The 20,140-nt window shown below is 41.7% G+C and overlaps 1 protein-coding gene across 5 annotated transcripts in view; it reads right to left on the reverse strand.

Moving 5' to 3' along the window:
• Positions 1-20,140, reverse strand: part of LOC110983595 (Fanconi anemia group J protein homolog) — an 87,271-nt gene that overhangs the window by 42,267 nt on the left and 24,864 nt on the right. For all 5 annotated transcript variants that reach the window (XR_015426398.1, XR_015426400.1, XR_015426399.1 and 2 more), the window contains 4 exons: positions 19,583-19,700; positions 17,350-18,895; positions 6,924-7,005; positions 320-571 (listed from right to left, as the gene is read on the reverse strand). Coding sequence is in view for 2 of the 5 variants with exons in the window: in XM_087141026.1 (XP_086997152.1) it covers positions 320-571; positions 6,924-7,005; positions 17,350-18,895; positions 19,583-19,700 (1,998 nt within the window). In the remaining 3 variants the exon portion in view is untranslated. The remainder of the gene's footprint in view (positions 1-319; positions 572-6,923; positions 7,006-17,349; positions 18,896-19,582; positions 19,701-20,140) is intronic.

Genomic DNA, 20,140 nt, shown 5'->3' on the forward strand with positions numbered 1-20,140 from the left:
AATATGTCGCATTTTCGCAGCAAATTTTGATGATAGCATTATTTGTGCCCGGTCAGACAGAATAATGCCACATTGTCATCTCATACGTCTATCCTGAGTGGTCCATGTCATACCACTGGAAAGTTCACTTTCTGCTGATTGGAAAAATACCAATATTTCAATTCTTGAAAATTACGACTTTCAGCTCATTTTGTGTTGACAGGTCACATTTAAGCTGGCGACTTCACTTCACTTGGGAGGAACTTTCTGTGCTTGTTGGCATTGTTTACAGTTCCAGGAACTTGTACCGTGGTCAGGAACTGCATCACTATTCTCTTACCTCTCAGTGAGCCCAATGAGTTTTCCATCTGAGTGGACACATTTCTCAAGCCATTGGCCGACACCCGGTACAGCCCAGCGTCAGCCCAACTCAGGTTTCTCTGCCCTTCCCCAGATCTGACTGCCTCCTGGCACTGGCAGAACCTTCCCCCCTCACGGCCCAGCTTCCTCATTCTGGAGTCGGTCAGCTTGGCCTGGCCAGCAAGGTAGGAATAGCCCTTGACTGTCTCAGCTTCTGAGACAAGGCTCACCTCTGGAAGTTAACCAAATTGAAAGTGGATGAAACATGTCCCAAGAACACAAGTAGTTTCAATTTAACTTGTAGACTACCGTAGATTGTCTTCTGCATTCATAAACAAAGGCGGGACTGACAGTATATGAGTGACAATAGCACTCCGAGCACAGGGCAATGCCATTTTGTCTGGTTGAACTAAAGATCGTTTCAGTTTATTCGGCAAGTTCACAGGTGTCGAGCTAACATTTCAGCAAACTGTCATGAGCTAATTTTTAATTAGAGGTTTTGCCCTTACATGTACTTATTCTAGTCTACCCAGTGTATACATCGGTGTGAGGGCAAAACCCATAATTAACGATAAACATCTTCCAACGCAAGTACATCTTTGGTAAAAGTTTGTGGTGCCTGTTGCTACATCTCGGAGGTGCTAGCTAACCCGGCAAGCTCGGTGGTCAAGTGGTTAAAACATCTGCACAAGTAAGCAGAAGGCTGTGAAATTGAGTCTCACCGGAGTTAATTTATGAAATTCTTTTTTTTTGGGGGGGGAGCTCTTGGATAACACAGTGTCTACAGTATTATCACTATATGTCAATGTAAGGGCAGAGCTCATAATTTAAAATTAACATCTCCCCAATGCAAGTACATCTCTGAAGATTTTCACAAATGGAACCCAACTCTGGAGGCTAAACAATAAACTAGGTATTTGCCCTTCAGTGAGCTTCATTTAATAAACACTGTATATTCAGGCTTGTGAAAAAATTCACAAGCTCACTACTGGTGTGGAACTTGAACCCACACTCTCCTGCTTAAATGGTGCAGGAATCGTACCATTTAACTATCTGGTCAGTCGGCCTGTCAGTTCAAGACCGAGTCACGCAAGTGGGAGGATATATTGGGAGAGTCAGGTGGGTCTAGTTGTTCCTTCCTGGCCTTTCCCCTCTGCGGCCAGGGCTTGATTCCCAGCTCAGTCCAGATGTGGATTGCATTTGCAGTCCCTACCTAATTTTGTGGGTTTGATCACAGGGAACATTCACCCAGAACCTTCTTCTGGGGTTTTCCTCCCACCTTGAAATTGACAATTGCTTCTCACTGCCTCCTCTCTACAGATGTGGGCAGATGTGGGTCGTGCGGCGGCTGCCTGAGTCGCCTTTGTGTAGGCCTTTGGCTTGAAAATGTTGTAGTTTAATGTCTCTATTGTACAGCCCATTGGAACACATTTGTATAAACATTTGCACTTTATAAAACTGATCATTTATAATTCGCATTATTATCATATCCCCTTACCAGATTTACATTCCTGAAAATGCATGCATATATGGATGCATTGAATTTTCAACTGTTATGCACAAAGAATACCCAGCTTTCGACATTTCCAAAGTTGGGATTTCATAGATTTGCACAAGGCTTACTCTGAATCACAAGGCACTTTACTGCAGCAATGTGCTTAGAAAATTCCAACATGATTGCACAATTGATAAAAGGAAACAAACAGGAAAAAATATACAATACTTTGGTTCTCAAACACACTCACTGAGATTCGTGAGTCCGAGTGCACTAAGTAAAGCATTTTTAACTAGGTAAAAATGATTTTGTTCTATAAATGTTGAAAATTGCTAGAGCAGAGCTAACTGTTTTTTTTTGTTTTGTCCTTTACTCTTTCCCGTTATTATTTGAAATTTGATAACCTTGGGGTATGTAGTATTTGTATGTCTGAACTGACAGCCCTTTTATCTTTCTGATTCTTTGATTGATGTCCAATGCCAAGAACCAGTGGATGTGATTTGGAAAGAATAAAGTTGGTTCAGCTACCGTCGAACAAGGAAAATGGGAATGTGTACTGTGTGAATATGTTTCATATCATTTTTTATGCATTTGTGACTTTTATTGCCCAAACTTGCAGATGAAACGTAGGGCACTCTTGAAGCAGAAGAATACAAAAAAAAGAGAAAAATTATTCATGCGAGATGTAGATGGGCTGTTAGTTGCATTATTGATGACAGGCAGGAGAATAATGCCATACGGTCAGCAAATAAGTCCAGGGTCAGGCGAGAATTAGCATGTCAGCACTGAAGCACAGACATGATGGCGTCCAGTACAAAAGACAGGAAAGGATCGTGTCAGCAGTGTTTCTTAGTTATGAATTTCCTGCCCGTATTATGACTTTCGAAAACACTGGTTTTTATAACATCTGATTAACCAAGCAGATGGTAGTCTGAAACAGTAAAGCATTTCTCATATCTAGAAAGTTCTTGTTCCCTTTTCAGTCAAAAATGGATGAAATAAAATTAATCTGCCAGTTTTGAAATTCAAAATTGACACTGGACACAGATAAAAAAAATTAACAACCCTCCCCCCAAAACTCAATGCTTTGTTTTAACTTCAGCAGCAGCCTGTTTGTTGATTCACGAGTAGAAGAGGTTTTGGGACATTCAGGTCGTGGCAGAACATGTAATACAATGTAACCATCAGGACCACACTGCTCATGTGACGTTAATTACTGAGCCCCTTTACAGTGTTTCACGTCATTTGTCAATTTGCAAATAATCACCAAAGCAGAGGCGCATGACAAAGCTTCTACCACCCGAGTCCTCCGAGGGAAAAAACAAAAAGTTGGATTAGTGCATCCAAAACAGCCAACAGATGGTAGCTGAGCTACATTCACAGGATTTCAAATTTTTTCCCCGATCCTGTGGCCTCGCCCTCCCCCAAAAGGGGAGGGGGGAAGTGAGGGTCATAGCTGAAGTGAATTTGATTCCTGCTATTGTTCTCGCGCATATTTCAGAGCTCATGCGCGGGTGGAATCACACACTGTCAGCGAGATAAAGAAGGTGATCCATCGCTCCCCAGCCCCCCAAGTCCATGAAAATGAATGAGTGTGAATAAATAAATGTTGGTGGGGGGGTAGGGCAGCGAGCAAAATGTGGCTGATTGGGGCTTGAGCGCATTCATTACTATGCACGCGAGCGGGCACTCTGGAATCGAAGCCAGTTTTCGGCAAGCTTCGTGGGCCAAATGTGGAGTAAAGTACAGTCAACTTGCAACCAGACCAGAGTGGGACTGAAATACCACTCTGAAGGTTTGAAGCTGCTTGTACATCCACCTTGACAACTTTGACGAAAGAAGTCTCCCGTTCCCGTAGTTTGGACTGTTGAGGAAGTTCATGAGGCGTTTCCTATTGGGAAGTGATATCAACGAGTCTGGGCTAACAACGCAGCTAGCAATTTCCTTCTACCATGATGCCTGTATGTGAGGGGGGCTTGTTGAAAAATTTCAACCCAAATCAAACTCGGGGACAATTTGACACCTCCCCCCAAAAAAGGCCGAGTCAATAGCTTGTGCTGTGGAAATAGATGTTAATTTGTTGGATGTCAGATTTACCAATAAACTGCCGTTCACTGTAAAGCATACTAAACGCGACAAGAAAAGTTAGATAAATGTAACAAGGATAACAAGCACACTAATTTAACTCCACTTTTTCTTTTACACAGGCTAAAAACACAGGCCCTTTGCTGGGATTATGAAAACGACAAAAAATTTGCGGTCCAAGCTATGAACAAGTGTACTCAGACTGAACAATCATGAAGCTCAGTATCTAAGTGGTTACTAGTCTTGCCCCGAGACTGGTTTTCCGGGTTTAGGGCTAACCCCAACACCAAATGGCATGTGAAAAATTATACCGAAACTGGAGGATAAAGAACTGGTATTGTTGGATTAAATACCATAACATAAAAGACTCTCTTTTTAAAGCATCAAGTATCTTGCTAAAGAAAAAAAAACTAAACTAAAAAAAAACTAAAAAAAACTCTCTTGAATCTGTACAAAAATGATATGCCCAGGTGAAAATCTGAATGCTGTTCAGATCTGACAGCCTCGGCTCAAACTGATCCAATGCGATGGCCTTCGTGACTCAATCCTCATCCAATCCACGCCAAACAGAGCAAGTCTAAACTTATATCAATGAGAACTTGATGACTTTGTGTGTCTCCAACTTAGTTGCACAATTAACAAACGGCATGACACATTAAAGACCTAACCCCCCAAAAAATTAAAAACAAAACTTAAAAGTGTTCGTAACAAACCCTACCAACGCAACATTTAACACTAACTGACCACCGATGGCTAGAAATAAAGTCAGATTTAATACCATTTGGATTGGAAGTGCACATCTTTAGGCTCCGAACTTCCTACATCCTACAAAATCTATAAACCCCCTGGTGGACTGGGAAGTATCTTGAAAGTTCTGTGAAATTTCCCTAATTAACACTACAAGTAGGGAGTGCTTTTCACAACACCTAATCAGAAACTGGCCAAAGCAATGACTAGGAACATGACCCACAAAAATGGAGAACCCAACATGGCTCAGTCAGCTACCAAGGAAAAGGACCAGGAAACAGACGACCTTGTCGATGAATATCATTATTTTTCCCTCAATATTCATGCACGTTTCTTACCAGTGCGGTTCTACATGTAGCTTTTCACATTCTAGAAGAAAGCACCTCTGATTCGTTGCAAGTAACAAGTTTCGGAATGTAAAATTCAGTCATTTGGAAAGGCAACCCCAAACGTCCCTGGTCAAGTCCCATCATCATTTATAGACCAGCAGTGGAGTTCCCATGAGTCTTTTCCACTTCCTGTGCGGTACGCCCTTGATGTGTGTGCACTGTATGTATCTGCTCCTGAGTTAGGGTGTTTTTTGTGAGTATTCCTCTCACGAGGTCCATTTAATACATAGATGTACTGTGTTGGTTTTAGATTTGCATTTATGGTTTAGAGGCCTCTGTGTTTTGAGTCACTTTGATTGGGTTTTCATTGGTGTTAAGGTTTAGGTTAAGTGGTTGATTTCTATCCTGTTATCTGCGTCACTAAATTCTTTTTTGTCCTTTTGGGTTTCAAAATCTCTGGTGTCTGAGTCTCTATTAAGTACATTTCTTCTGACGTTTTGCTTCAAAAATCCTTGGTTTAGTTAGAGATTGTAGTTTCAAGTTCCCCCACAGAGTCTTTTTTGGCCAGGTTTAATGTATACATTACAGGAATACCATCGACATACACTGCTTTAGGAAGGGCAATCATATAAAAAGCTGCATAATTGCTTTCATTTGTACACATGTCCTGGTACTTGCCTTGGCCTGATCAACCATATTGTGTGACAGATAAATCATTAATACCTAGCCATCTGCATTGCTGCAGCTATAAATTTATGCATATTTCAGGCATATTACGCATAAATTAGCCACCATTCTCTCAAGATAGCTATATGAAATGATGGTACATAAACCCCCCAAAAAGAGCCATATTGCTTAGCCTCAATGAATATTCCAAAGGCTGAGATATAACTATCTGTTGGGAATGCTCAAACTGTAAAAGTGGTTATTGGAAGATTGGGAATTTTGCCACAGCACATTCAAAAATTTGGTCCTACACAGTTGTGATGGTGGGAAGTAATTACATGCAGCAAGCACATTTATTAAAAAATGTTGACAGTTTGAATTCCATTTCAGACTCTTATGTCAAACCAACAAAATATGTCACATGACATATTACCCGGTGGTATTACTAAGCTGCAATGAGCTGAACACATATGTAAACTATCTAAGCGAACAACAGATTATTAGCTTTGGGTTCTTTTGGCACAGTACATTGTAAGTGACTAGAAAAACCACAGTCCACAGACTCAGGGTTTGAGTTTCGTTGAAAAAAATCTTGGGCCAGCAGTCCAGCTGGTCATAGCATTTCTGGAAGTGGTTTTACAAGGCCACTACAAAACTGTTATGCACGTTACTCGGCCACTCAAACAAACTTGTGGAGCAATGGGTAATTAAAGCTTGCTTTGACAGTTAATTTGACGGGCCTCTAAGCCCATGGTAGGTTGGTATACATGAAGCCCATGCTACCACAAACTCAGCACTACATGCAAACCAAATTACGAACAGCTAGAGACCGACGCCAAGCCAACAGCTGCTTGTACAACACGTGCTTGCAAGCCAACTGTGTGAACACTGTTACAATGTCATGGCAACATTAACTGTTACATTAAGTTTTATGGGGCAATACGCAAACATAACATGGCATGAGTGTCGTAATTGGAAGTATATTTTAACACTTTATACCTTGAATTCACTGTATTGGGGAGAGAACTTCCGAGAAGCAATAATAAATCACATCAGAATGTCTTGGGCTAATGAAACGCTTGTGCCCTACACATGCCCTTGTTGCTAGGCAACACAGCGCCCTCTATAGGTCATGAACAAGGTACATACATTCTCTAATTGCACCTGTGTGCTCCCAGATAATCCAAGTCTGGCACCTTACACCTGTCGATAAAAGCAGTGGCATAATTACATTGAATTCCCTCACCGAGGTTGGTACCTACCATCAACATTTTCCGTGAAACAGCAGTTGCAGGTTGCACAGAAGAGGCCACACCTGCAAAGAGATGCACCGGCTTCCTGGGTCTGTAATCCAAACAGAGAAAAAAGAGGATGTTGTGAGAGGCTCACGGATGGTACTTATCAACACGGCATTCTGCTCTGAGAAATCAGGGAATGTTAGTGCCCTCTTTGGGGATGATCAGTCTGCTTCTGTCCCAAAGGTTCTCAAAGAGTAACTTGAAAATTATTCCATTTACTTGCCATGATAAAGGTCTTTGTTTCGGTATTTTCTTCCCCCCAAAACCAAGACTTTCTGAAATACACTCTGTAAACCGCTAGTCTACAGGTACATGCACCACATAGCAAGGATTCTTTCTTCCATGCGATGCACAGCATCTCTCAGTGGTAAAGAAAGATAATAAAGCTGACAGACTTTGGATTGTCAAGGTTAAATATACACACCAAGCAGCCACAAAAGCACTGTAATTTGTACACATTCAAGGCCAAAATAAGTGTGTGTAGTTCCTAAGATCTCATACATGTACTCTTACATGCTAATTGTAACCTTTGTTTTGTTTACATCGTACATTTGCATGTGACCTTCGATACCTTGCACTCTAAGCAGTGAGATTTGCAAAAGGAGCGTGCTACCGCAAAGGATTATGGGGTGATCTTTTTACACATGTGAGACAGGTGAAGAATGGAGTGTGATGATCTGAAACCGTCTTTTACCTAATCCTAAACAAATACCTGAGGGAAGTCAACCTGGATCAAACAAATCTGAAAGTCAAATTGAAGTATTTTCACCATCAAGATGTTCATTTGAGAGACCGTTTATTAAATACATTCATTGCTCTGGTAGATCTGGAATGAACAGTGTGATCGTTATTGTTTGCGTTGGATTCAAGACTCAAACAGCAGAACTGTGAGTTATTACTGAGCGTTCAGGGTTCGGGTATGAAGACTAGATAGACCTCAGGATTGAAATAACAGACAATAACTGTGGACGTTTTAGTGTGTACATATACATGTAGTTTGGGCCATGTGGTGTGCCCCATCCTTTGCAGCTTTTATTAATGAATGTCCTATGCAGTATGCCTTGAGCTTGTACATCCCGGCAATACCATGACAGTGAGTTGTCTACCAGCCTCACTCGATTGTCCAAGCCAACAAAAAAAAGACACATTCCCCGGGTTTTTATTTGGTTTGGGGGTGGGATATTGTGTCAGAAGGCTTTTGTCATTTATAGCAAAGACAACTGTTGTCAAACCAGTGTGCATGACCAAGATTTTTGGGGTGAACAATCCTGACATCCAGGAAAATGCTGAGAAATCTCACAAATCATCTACTCAAACATAAGCTGCCCTCTGTGCCAACATCATAATCTACAAGGCGTTGACAAAAGTGGTGTGGAAGTTTGCAAACTGGGGCCCAAAGATGTCTTCTCTCTCCCCACACCAATGCACCAGAGCGATTTTTAGCAAGTAACCTGCAAGTTCTTAATTGCTCACACAAAATGCAGCATTTACACAGGCTGGTAGTTACAGGGCTTTTCTGCTGGTACCCTGATTAGCCACTGCACGTTCCCCCCTCCCATTTCATCAGTCCACAGGCCTACCCGCAACAATCTCTCTGCACTTCAAGGCTTTAGCTAACCATCAACAATTATCAAATCTGCTAGATTGTAATTGATGACCAGCTGCCTATTGAATTTAATCATTACAAATACCACCGGTAAGATCCAGGCTAAACTGCCTGGGGACTTAACTTTTCTGCCTGTTTGTGCTCTCTGGACCACAATTTTTTTTTAGCAAGTGTCCTTTGTTCTGTTTTCAAATGGGAGTCAGCTTAGCCTCGCTTTTCTTCTAAATCATTAAAAGTGATGGTACTAATTGATGAATGGGATTAAAACTCGCCAATGCGGTTAAGGTCAGTTCTGTCCTGTAGGAATACATGATAGTTAGGAATATATGTATATTAATGTATATTAATACAAAAACAAAGCTTTTACATATTGCATACACTAAGCAAATGGAAAAGATTTCCATATGTCCAGTTGAACTCTAAATGGTTGCACGCTACAATTAACTGGCATTGGACATTTTAAAAGAATCACTCTACATCGCATATGTTATGACTTTGAAAAAAGAAATTCAATCTCTTTAATGAGAAATTCAATTTCTTTATTGATCAAATTTGGAAACAGGATAATGATTTTTTGTCCATGGGTGTCACCAGAATCTTTCCTTAACTAAGTGGTAGCCAACGTTACCTATTCTCATGTGTTTATTAAAAAAAACATTTAAACCAATCAAAGTTTGGGTCCAAAGTCTAAGAAATTTCAAGATGCAGAGGACTGCTTAAAATATTCATTGTTAACCCCAACACACAAACATATGTAAACAAAATTAAACATCAACAAAATAGTACAGACAAAAATCAATAACAATATTCTGATGAACTTTTCAGAGTTCAGTGAGGGAAATGTGGTCCTTACAAATTAGAACTTTAGTGGGAGACATTATAAAGTTTCTCAAACAACTGAAAGACGGGTCAAAATAGCTGTTTCTTTGTTCCACAAAAAATCACTGAACAGGAGTAACCTTATACAATGATGCTGCCAGCATACATCAAAGTAGAAAATTACCATACTTGTAAAATCAACCATTAATTTTGGTGAATAATCTTTCATTTCATGGTATCTGATTTTAATACCTACCACCAAAAAAAAAAGAAGAAAACATTAATATTAAAAATCATAAAATCAGAGGGCTTTGCCTCTCAGTAAAACAAATGGATTTGGGGAGTGTTTGGATAAATATTTGTCTGGAATTAGTCACATTGATACTGGTGTTCTCTGTGGGAGCTCTGGCCTATCTGGCTTGTGCAGGTCTAATAACAATGTCTTATTGAAGAATTTGGGTTGTTCTGTGTGGTTAGATTATACTTGCATCACTGGAACAAGCTTCAGACATAATGTGGACTTTCTTAAATCTAAAAATGCTGGGGACAGGGGGGTGTGACAGAATTCAACCCCCCACCGACATTTTTTTCTGATATTGGTACAGTGAATTTATTCATGGGCCAATTTTTTTAGCAGTGTTTTAGTAACTCTTTGCAGACATTTTGACACCAATTTTGTGAAAATCAAGCATACATGTACCATACCAAAATGAATACTTTCCACTGCTGTGCTCAATGCATGCAGGTTGGCACGGGTGTGTGGGGCTTTCACCTTACAATGACTGTAACATCATCATATGTCTAACTGAGTTGAAACTTCATGTTTGTATTGACAAGGAGTCCCTTTACATGCATACAAAGGTTAAAAACAAATCAGGCATGGGGCATCCGAGTTCTTAAGGGGGTATACTTTCCTCCGCCCCCCCCATGTGAAGTGGTCAATAACAACCCCACTCATTAAGGGTTATGGAACCTGTGGGAAATGTCGTTGAACTAACCCTTTAGAAAAAGAGAATGAAGGGGGTGGGGATAGAACTAAAAGAAGCATCAAGAAGGAAAACAGTGAAACACCAATGGTTCCTTTGCCTTCTGTTGAAGACTGAAAAAGTTGACAAAACTGTATACAGGCTAAAAGTAAATTATTTCCAAAGACGTACTAGGTGCGGGGTGAGTATAATCCTTCATGTTAATTGATTAGAAATCTTGGAGTGCTCTTTTGAACTGATAACTATCAGTTTGCACACATGAAATTGTGACTAAGAGGGGCTTGTGCCCTATTGGCATCCAACTTGGACTGTGATAAAAAAAAACGAGGAAATTCTAACCTTTACAAGATTTTGTACAGTGTTTTTCATTTTTCAATGGCATGGGTGTGGAGTGAAAGATGACGAAATTAGGTGATCCAAGGAAAAGTTGTATGCCTGTAGAGTTTCACATTTCCAATCTCCATCTTTAAGAAGGAGTTACGTGTATATTCACTAAATATTTGGTAACATCTGCAAACAATCCGATGTTTCCACAGTTTCATTACATTTTTGAAAATGAACCTGTCACAGTGGCTCTAGTTTCGGTATTTTAGATGACTGCTATTTCATATGCACTAATCTCCAGTATTGGACATATGAATTAGATGAGCCCATAAAGAATGGATCTCAGACTGTCTCCAGTTTTAAAAATATCCTCCAGGGGTATGAACTCAACCCCTCCCCCCCAAAAAAGGGGGGGAATGCCTGAAGAAGGTAAACACAGGGTTTGATTAATTTAAAAAAAGATATCAACAATTGAAAACAAAAATAGAAAAGAAATGACAAAGTGGGTCTTGAATCCAGGTCCTTATGCATGATGATTGATGGCATATAAGTGAGGCACAACAGCACCTTGCTAGCTGTGTGAAATCTGAAACCTTATATAAATTGGCAATGCATGTGTAGACATAGCCATAACTAGCGCATTTGGAAATCATGTTGTGGCTACCTTTACAATGGCCACTTTGACTGTTCTGTTGTCTTTGCAATGACGGCTCACAATGGTTACATGGTTAGCAAAAGCATCAACTGTGATGGCAAAAGCAATCCATATATCCATGCCACACCTACACCAGAAACAAAAATCAACATATAGGTTTACTTTGAAGTTTGGCGGCAGCCACATTTTAAGATATCATCAGCCCTCTCCATGCAAAACTCTTCAGTATCTAGCAAATATTTTAGAAAGATTTATTAGTGGAAGCAATGCACTGTCTTGCAAACTCTTGAGGTGTTTTGGCAGTTAACATGGGGTTTCCAGCATTTCCTGGGAACAAACTTCTTTTACTTTCCCCACTTTTTCCCCAATGAATTTTCAAAACTCCAGAATAATTATTTCAACCTTTTTTTCCAGTTTGACAAGTCTTCACTGTTGATACAGATGTGTCAGACATCAATAAAATATATTGAACAGACCAGTTTCTATTTTGGGCCACTCAAGTTCCCAGACTTTTCCCTGATTTGAATCATTTTTTTCTCAAATCGTAAAAAGTGGGACAAAAAATTGCAGGTGGAATGTTCTGCTCCAAAATACTCTCTGCTTGTCAAAGTGAGATTTACGGATAGTTTCCCCTCAAAGTACAGCATATGCCATGCAAAACGAATATTCCATGCTGGTAGTCTGGGCACATTCATCAAGCCTGACACTAGTGCTTCATGGTTGAGCAGTAAGGGACAAGGGAAGGAACGGGCAGTAATTAGACTCTCCCATCCCACTTGCGTACGGGGTGACGACAAAAAAAGTTGGATCCACAACTGAGTCAATCACGGGAAATGGAGGCAAATAATCTTATTTCAGCATTCTCAAAACCACATTAACCTGGAATCTAAATGACGTGGCAAACAGAACTAGAACAACCATAATACACACAGAGGGAACTATAAGCAATAAACCTAACTACTGACGCCTCCCTTTCCAAAATGACACACATTATTAACCCCGATAACCTAAACAAGAGATTTCAGGCATGGTGGTCCAATCTGTGTCTCAAAGTTCCGCTCGACTGGACTCGCAACAAAAGCTCTGGGGCTAAAAACGAATTTCATAATCTATTTATCCAAGGTCTGTGCATCTAGCTTTGAACCGGAAACTGCCTTTGAAACTCCTCTTCTGTATTTACTTGTCAGTGAGGAACAAAAAGTACAACGAGCGGGAATTCTTTTTGTCAGTGGTACCCTCAACAACACACACATACACAAAAATGGGGGCGGGGGGGGGGAAATTGAAGTTTCGGCACAGCAGCTTTGGTTGTTCCAAGTACAAATACCCCATTTATTACTTGTGTGTGCATCTTTTCCATGATTTTGTGCAATTTTTTTTCCGGGAATATGTTTACTTTGCTGGTCACAGAATGGCCCTTTTCTTACCGAGGAGGAATAGAACCCACCCTTCAGTCTGGTTTTTAAGTGGAATTTATTTTGTTGTAAGCAGGAAGAAATCTTTGAGGATGTTGTACGCCAAGTTCAACAACACACCATTAAAATGATTGTTTGCCAATTTCTCAAACAAAGCTGTGCCGCATACAGTGCTCCACAAATGTTCATGTGATTTCTTTTGTGCTATTTAGGCAGCCAGAATGACCAAAAATATGAACTTCAAAGACTAACTGCAACTCGTTCACTGAAATTCCAGGGTTCAAAGTACAGGACAGCTGTGATTTTGCTAAAGTGGCAAAATTACCAAGCATTGTGTCTATCATGTGCTCATGGATTACACCGACGTATTACAGCTACAATGTACACTGTACCAGACAAAGATGAATCGCATACACTGAAAATGAGCAGGAGGGTAGGTGCAGCTGTTGACATTACGTACTGGCCTGCCGTGGAAGACCGGCACCACAAACTCAGCACTGCATGCGAGCAGTCTCACCAGGCAGAAACGGGATCGGTTTCAACAATTGCATTCCAGTGTCCCCACTTTTCATAACCCTGTGCCTCCTAAATTTGGTCAACAGCGCCACCCCTGTGAGTGACACGTGACTGTCTTCTTCACTGTTGAGAAACAACTCATCACATCCACTATGCTTACTTCTTTTGCAGCCCTAACTGGAAAGAGACCTTTTTCCGGTGTGTTTCCTTGTTCATTCTCACTGACCATTGTCTAGTATCTGTACCTCTTGCATACACAGAAAGTTGTCAACATCCTGTTACTACTGTGGATCAGCGAGATAGGGCGCACAGTGTGTGATTCAGATCTTATGGAAGCATAGCTTGTTCTTGACTGAAGTTAGAGTTGATGTTCATTGGCACACAAGACAGATAACACTGTGTGAGATGTTATCAAAAAGTGGGATGACAGAGCTTTTCTCCGCATGTAAAAGAGTTCACATAGAATGGCATGGTCTTCAGCCTTTTTTTTTACCCAAAGTGCTAGAAAGAGAAGTAGTTAGCCTATTTCCCTCTCTCTCTCCCCCGGCAAGATCAGATCTGCCGGTGGGTATGGCCACTCAGCCGTGATCGTCACAACAAAATGCAACTCTGGACTTTTTTGAAACAAACAACAACGTGACTGGGCTGACATTATATTAGATCCACTCACGGCAGCAGTTGGGGAGAAGAGAAGCCTACGAATGGGCAACACGGTCTGGTGGTGGCAAGTGCACACATGGCAGCGTGCCCACAAAAACAATCATTAAACTACTCAAGCGCGCTGGCGCCAGACTGCCTGCTGAAGCATAGAGAGAAACCAGTCCAGCACCACCAACTGCACTCTAAACAATAGCAGGAAACAAACAACCACCTCTTTTCGCAAATTATCTTATAATTCTCACGTGTATCATGACCCGAACTGTACCGACAAATATAGAGAATCAAACTTCAGGCATGATCGTCAGTAACCTCAAAATTCTCTGAAAAGTACAAGAAGGTTCAAGGACACAATGCATAATTTCTAAACGTTCTTTCAAGAACACCAACAGGTGTGATAACAAAACTGTAAATAGGGGACTTGTATTCAAAATTACAATGTAGATCAATCAACCATGCTGATTGGTCAATCTCACAGCAACCGCTCATGCTTAAAACTGAAGAATCTGAAAACCAAAAGCAATGTACAGAGGACAACAAAAGATATCAGATTTTGGTGACTTTTTTAGACGACATGTCTCGCTTGTAACAGATTTTTACTGACAAACACTGTAAACCACTGTGTGGCCCGGAGGCTTGTGAAAAAACCCACAGGATTACTTGCCTAGGACTCAAAGCCCACAACCTTCTGCTTTAATATTAGTGCTGAAGTCGTACCACTTGACCACTGAGCTTACCGGGGCTGGCTGGCCGATTCAAGTCAGCTGAGCAACAGGGTACTGCCGCCAAGAAAAGTAGAGCTTACAAAATGCTTCCTATGGTGCCCACTGCTCATCTGACTCAACCGGCCAGCTGACCTTGGCAAGCTTGATGGTCAACTCGAGTGATAAGGTGCTTCCACTAATAAGCAGCAGATCGAGTTTGAGTCCCATTCAAGTAAGCCGGCGGATTTTTTCACAACCCTCAGGCAACATGGAATGCACGGTATTAATAAACATATCTCAACGGTGGGTAGAAAACCCAATGTAAAAAAAATCCTATAAAAATCTGGTGGCATACTGGTACACAGTGAACAACAATTGCAAGAAATGGCTAAATATACATGTACCCTCACATCTTCCTCATTGCTATACGATATATCATCTTCCTTGGCTGATAGGTACCCATGTTGCACCAAATATGCACTGAACATACATGTACTCAGCCTTTAATCCAAGGTAGCCGTCAGTCAGGTGTGTCACGTCGAGTTTCAAGTCCTATGGCTTGACTCCGAGATTGAATCGTGATTATCAATAGTTCAAAACCTGCATTATTGTGGGGATAGATCCATTCATGATGTATCCTTGATCACAACAGGACGGCACAACAGTGAGTTGTCACGTGGCTGGAATAAGAATCTACATGAATGTTATTGATACATTAGCATTATTGTAGAGACTCTACAGGTGCGTGAGCTTCTGGCATGAGCTTGAAAATAACAGACCGCGCAACAGTCGTGAAAACATTGTTTACATGAGCAATGCCATCACACAGTGCTTGCTTTTCCTTACTTTCCCAGAACATCAGGTTGTTGTTGTTTATCTCTTGGGACATGAGCGTAAGAATTCGGGCTGTGTATTTGCAAAGACTGGGTGGCAGATTTGGTTTTTAAAAAGGGATACGGAAGTACAAGAAACAAAAACCTATTACAAATTTCAAAGAAAAAAAACAAAACAGCAGTGAATACTTTCAGCAAACTTTTCTCTTGATGGCCCAGTCTGTACGCAAGATTCTCATTATCCGATGTTTTTCTTTTCCTTCTTAGTAAAAATCTACTGTCCAGAGTTTGAAATGCAGTTGTCAACACAACATACCATCTGAATATCTGGCAGTGAACTTGATACTTGGAAAAACAGTTGACTAGGACTCTGAAGTCCAGTGGTTTTTTGGGACGACCAACAGATTATCAAGACCTAACCTGCCACAGCTGCTGACAGACGCAGGACCAATTGAGGTTGTGTAAGTGGCCTGTTTAACCTCCCAAGTCAGTAACTTGTCCTGCATAGTTGTCCTGCAACTATTCTGCTCATCCCAACAAACTATCAATCTAGGCAATTTGGAAATGACAAATTGGTGCAACTGAAAAAGTTGAAAGACCAAATGGATTTCTGCTTCATCTTGAATTACATGTCTCCCCCCAAAGGCTATCATCCCCTCCCCCGATAAGATAGAATGCGGAAAATAAAAAGACATGTGGACGGACAGAGAAAACCATATTGTTGACAATTACGAATATGCCAGGGTTTTTTGTGCATAATAATTGTTGTCATTAAATTAGAGAAGGCTAAATGCACAATAGAATGTCACACACTGTGGCACATGAACAAATGGCACCGCGCAGTTTGACGGGAGGCAAGAACAATTAAAAATAAAATAAAAAAGATGGCAGACAAAACGCTGGGGTTTTTTTATCCTCCCCTTTTACACATGAGCGGCCAAGCAGATGTTGGTGGGACCCAGGCTGAGGATGTGACCTGCCAGGAGTCACAGCCTGGGTCTGACGAGATAATGGTGCACAGAGAGTGAGCCCTCTAACGAAGAGAGACTATCGAAAGGCACCCATTTTCCTATCCCCCAATTATGAGCGTTTTATAACGAGTCAAGTGATTGTATATCAGATCGAAGATACAGGTACACTTTTTGTCATGCCTCTTGAATAGTGTATTTTCAATCTGTATTTTCAATATCCCAGAGAAATCATGAGACCGGGTGATAAACGTGCATATTACATTCATCCTTGTGTATATCACATTGTGATATTATTGTCTAGTTCCCACACCACAGTCCAGATCACAATGCATTGACTGTAAACCAGACTACTCATGTTCACTGGTATCTGTGCTACTTTGAGCTACATTCGGTTGGAAAGGAGGAAATCCCAACAAAGTTGAAATCGCGTAAGCAACGACATACAGAGGTAATAATGATTTTCTTCGTGTCGTCATGATTACGATTTTTCATCAACATGGCTTGTAGCTATCAGGAGGAATTTGGCATGATGTCGGGGTTTAATCACAGGATTAAAGAGATCGGTTGGGTCAGAGGGTAAGGGGTTGGAATGAAGCTGCAGGCCTTCATGTTGTGTACTCCATGAAGCTACATGTGACTTTGCCCACACTTGCCTCTCTCCAGCCATAAATATAAGTGGATACTACCATCAGCTAGGGACGTACATGTAATGGATTGGCATCTCATCAAGAGGAAGGGTGGGGGGGGTATCTTTAGTCATGTCATGCCAAAGATACCAAAAGATGACCGACGAGCAACAGTGGCACAGGGACACATCTTGTAACACTTGGCCCTAAGACAATGTTTGTTCAACCTGCAGTTTTCGTGTGAAATGGAATGAATAGATGATTTTTCCTTTCCTCACCTGAGTCCGCCCAGCAGGGGTTATGTCATCCAGGAAATCTCTCCCGCCAGGGCCAGCCTCATCAACTTGTGACTGAGCCTCTTGGCTCCTCTTTCTCCTCCTTGATGAACGTCTCAGTGACATCTGACCCCGCGACCTGGTTCCACCCCCCTTGAGGTCCCTCTGCCGAGTGTTAACACTTACATCTTCCTTTTTTGATGAATTGTGACTACAATTGGCAATAACCTTGGAATATGGAGTTGGCAAATTTGCATCCAAGGATTTTTGGTTCGCCATCTGAATGTCTTGTTTAAGTGGTTGAGTGGCACTGAAGTCATCACTGTTCTCTTTGAAATCTGTCTCATGCTCTCCCTTTGCTGACCCAGAGTGCACATTTTGGGGCCCTCTATTGGTGACCTTTGGGCAGGGTGACTTTTCTTCCACACAATCATCGTCCGAATCAAAGAGCAAGGGGGTAGCATCGTACTCTTCGCGATAGGCTTCCATTTGATGGACAGGATCTGCTGAGGATGGTTCCATGTGACAAGGCTGATCTTCCGTAGGGCTGACAACCTTAGAAGGATCTACCTCCTCATTGTCTACCCCTCTACCACTAGGCAAATCACTGACGCCTTCTCCAAAGTCTAGCCTTCCTCTCGGAGTCCTGACATCGGTGACCCCATGCGGAACTACACTTTCCGGGGAAAAACATCTCTCCTCATTTTGCAAGGGAACATTTTCAGATTGCAAACTCGGTGCTATGAGGTTTTCTTGATTTGATTTGTTGCAGTTCTCAAAGTCCCTGATATTTTCCTTCACCGAGTCATCACCTGGGAGAGGTATCGTGAAGCGCCTTGAGCCCAACCTCTCAGCTTGATTGCTTTTGGTTGGAATGTCTCCCTTCGTTGCCAAAGTGGAGGCAACCGAGGGTGTAAATACAGCACTAGCCGTAGAAGATACCACTATCGTAACAGGGGGGGCTTTCTGCAAGAGGTTGCTGACTGGCATTTGATTTAGCAGATGTTCGATCACCTTCTTGCCTGATTTATCCACATCTTCCACCAACTGACCCTGAAGAGGTGTGGGAGTAACAGCAGGAGAATGTTGAAGGGTTATCACTGTGTTATTGGGACCAGTTAAGTACTGAGAGCTGGGTACCAACTTCTGACTGGTGTTAACACCCTGTGTCGGGAGAAAGGCACTAGATGACATGGAGGTTAAGGTTGGGTTTGGCATTTCTGTGGCTAGGGTCCCACTACCGAAGGCAAACGGTGTGCTGGGTGTGGCTGCAGAGCTGAAGAATTTCATAGGGGTGGGTGTGGCCAGATTGGGCGTGGCTAAATTGGGTGTTGCCAAATTAGGTGTAGTAAGATTCTGGCTCTGCTCAGCATGGAGCGCCATAACTTTCAGCACATTGCTCGTCCCGTTGTCACCATGGTCGAGGGGCTGAGCAGGGGTTGGGGTTGGTGGGGCTGGGGTCAGAGGAACAGCAGGGGGCTCTTGGCTGATGGGGGTGACCACGGCACTAATGGACTGGCTGGGAGACGGTGATGCACAGAGGGACAAACTGCAAGAACAAGGGACAAATCCATGTCAAATCCATAACCTTTTGCCGGAACACAAAATGGTCAAACACATATCTTGATCACACAAACACTGAGCTAAGTTTGCAAATATCGATTTAAAGACGCTGTATCACGGGCGATCTTTAACATTTTTTCAAATAGTGCCACCCGGCGACTGCAGTGTACTAAAATGCAATCTCGTTTCCTTGGGTACGAACTTGCCGCACCATATTGGTTCTGGCACCATACCCTTCACAGTCTTTGAAGGAACCTGCACGAAGCCCATGGAGTCAACATTGACTAAAGTGACTTTATGGGGTCAGTGCCTATGACAGCATTAGTAAGCAAACCAGTAAGACAAGAATGCGTCTTTGAAGTACATGTTACTTTAGAAGAAAAGATCTTTAGAGTGAAGTAATCGTGCAAAGCACAATCCATCTGTAATCCATTCAAAACCACACGGAGTAAGGGTGTATATTAGACTGGCACTACTGACTACGGTTATTCTATAGTGTGCCAATGCATTCCATCAAATTGTAGCTCTCCCCCCACAAAAGAAAATTAGATGTGCCTTCAAGCTACATTAAGCGAGTACAGGTTAATCACAGGATTCCTAACTATCAACTAGTGGTCGACGCTAATGATCTAAAGTCGAGAAGGATTTTGTAACAAAGCTTCTCTGTGGTTACCTTGGCAACTGGGGACAGGGACTCAGTTGTCTGGCTTTCGCAAACTCCTTGAGGGACACCACGGCACCTCTGGCATGGGTGTGGTGCACAACCTTGCCTCTTACCCACTTGGACAGGCCTGGGAAAAAAAAATTAAAGTTCCCAAGATGGAATAATTTGACATCATGTTTAGAAGCATTACAACAAAACTAATCTTGCAAGGGCAAAAAAACCAGTTTCCAGTTCCCGAAGTTAATTTAACTTGAAACTTTGAAGGCCAATGTGTATCTTTTTTCAAAGTGATAGTCGATCCTTCCTCTCCAGGTAAAGAACTTCTTCCAAACATAAAGTGGAAAGTTGGGAAAATTGCTGGAGTTGCACACATCCCAAAATGAAAAAAAATACTAATAACACAAAGCCTGCTTGGTTTCTAATTTGCCAGTATTTTGTTTGAAATTGAACATTTTGACATTTAAGAAATAAGGGAAAATTCTCCACAGAAAAAAAAGGGGCTCCTCCGGCCTGACACTCGTTAGTTTTTTTATCATCTGCTGTCAAATTGCTATCCCATGCCATTCC

Source organism: Acanthaster planci, linkage group LG09, assembly GCF_054643075.1.
Source record: "Acanthaster planci isolate LZ-2023a linkage group LG09, COTS_SCS, whole genome shotgun sequence".
NCBI lineage: Eukaryota > Metazoa > Echinodermata > Asteroidea > Valvatida > Acanthasteridae > Acanthaster > Acanthaster planci.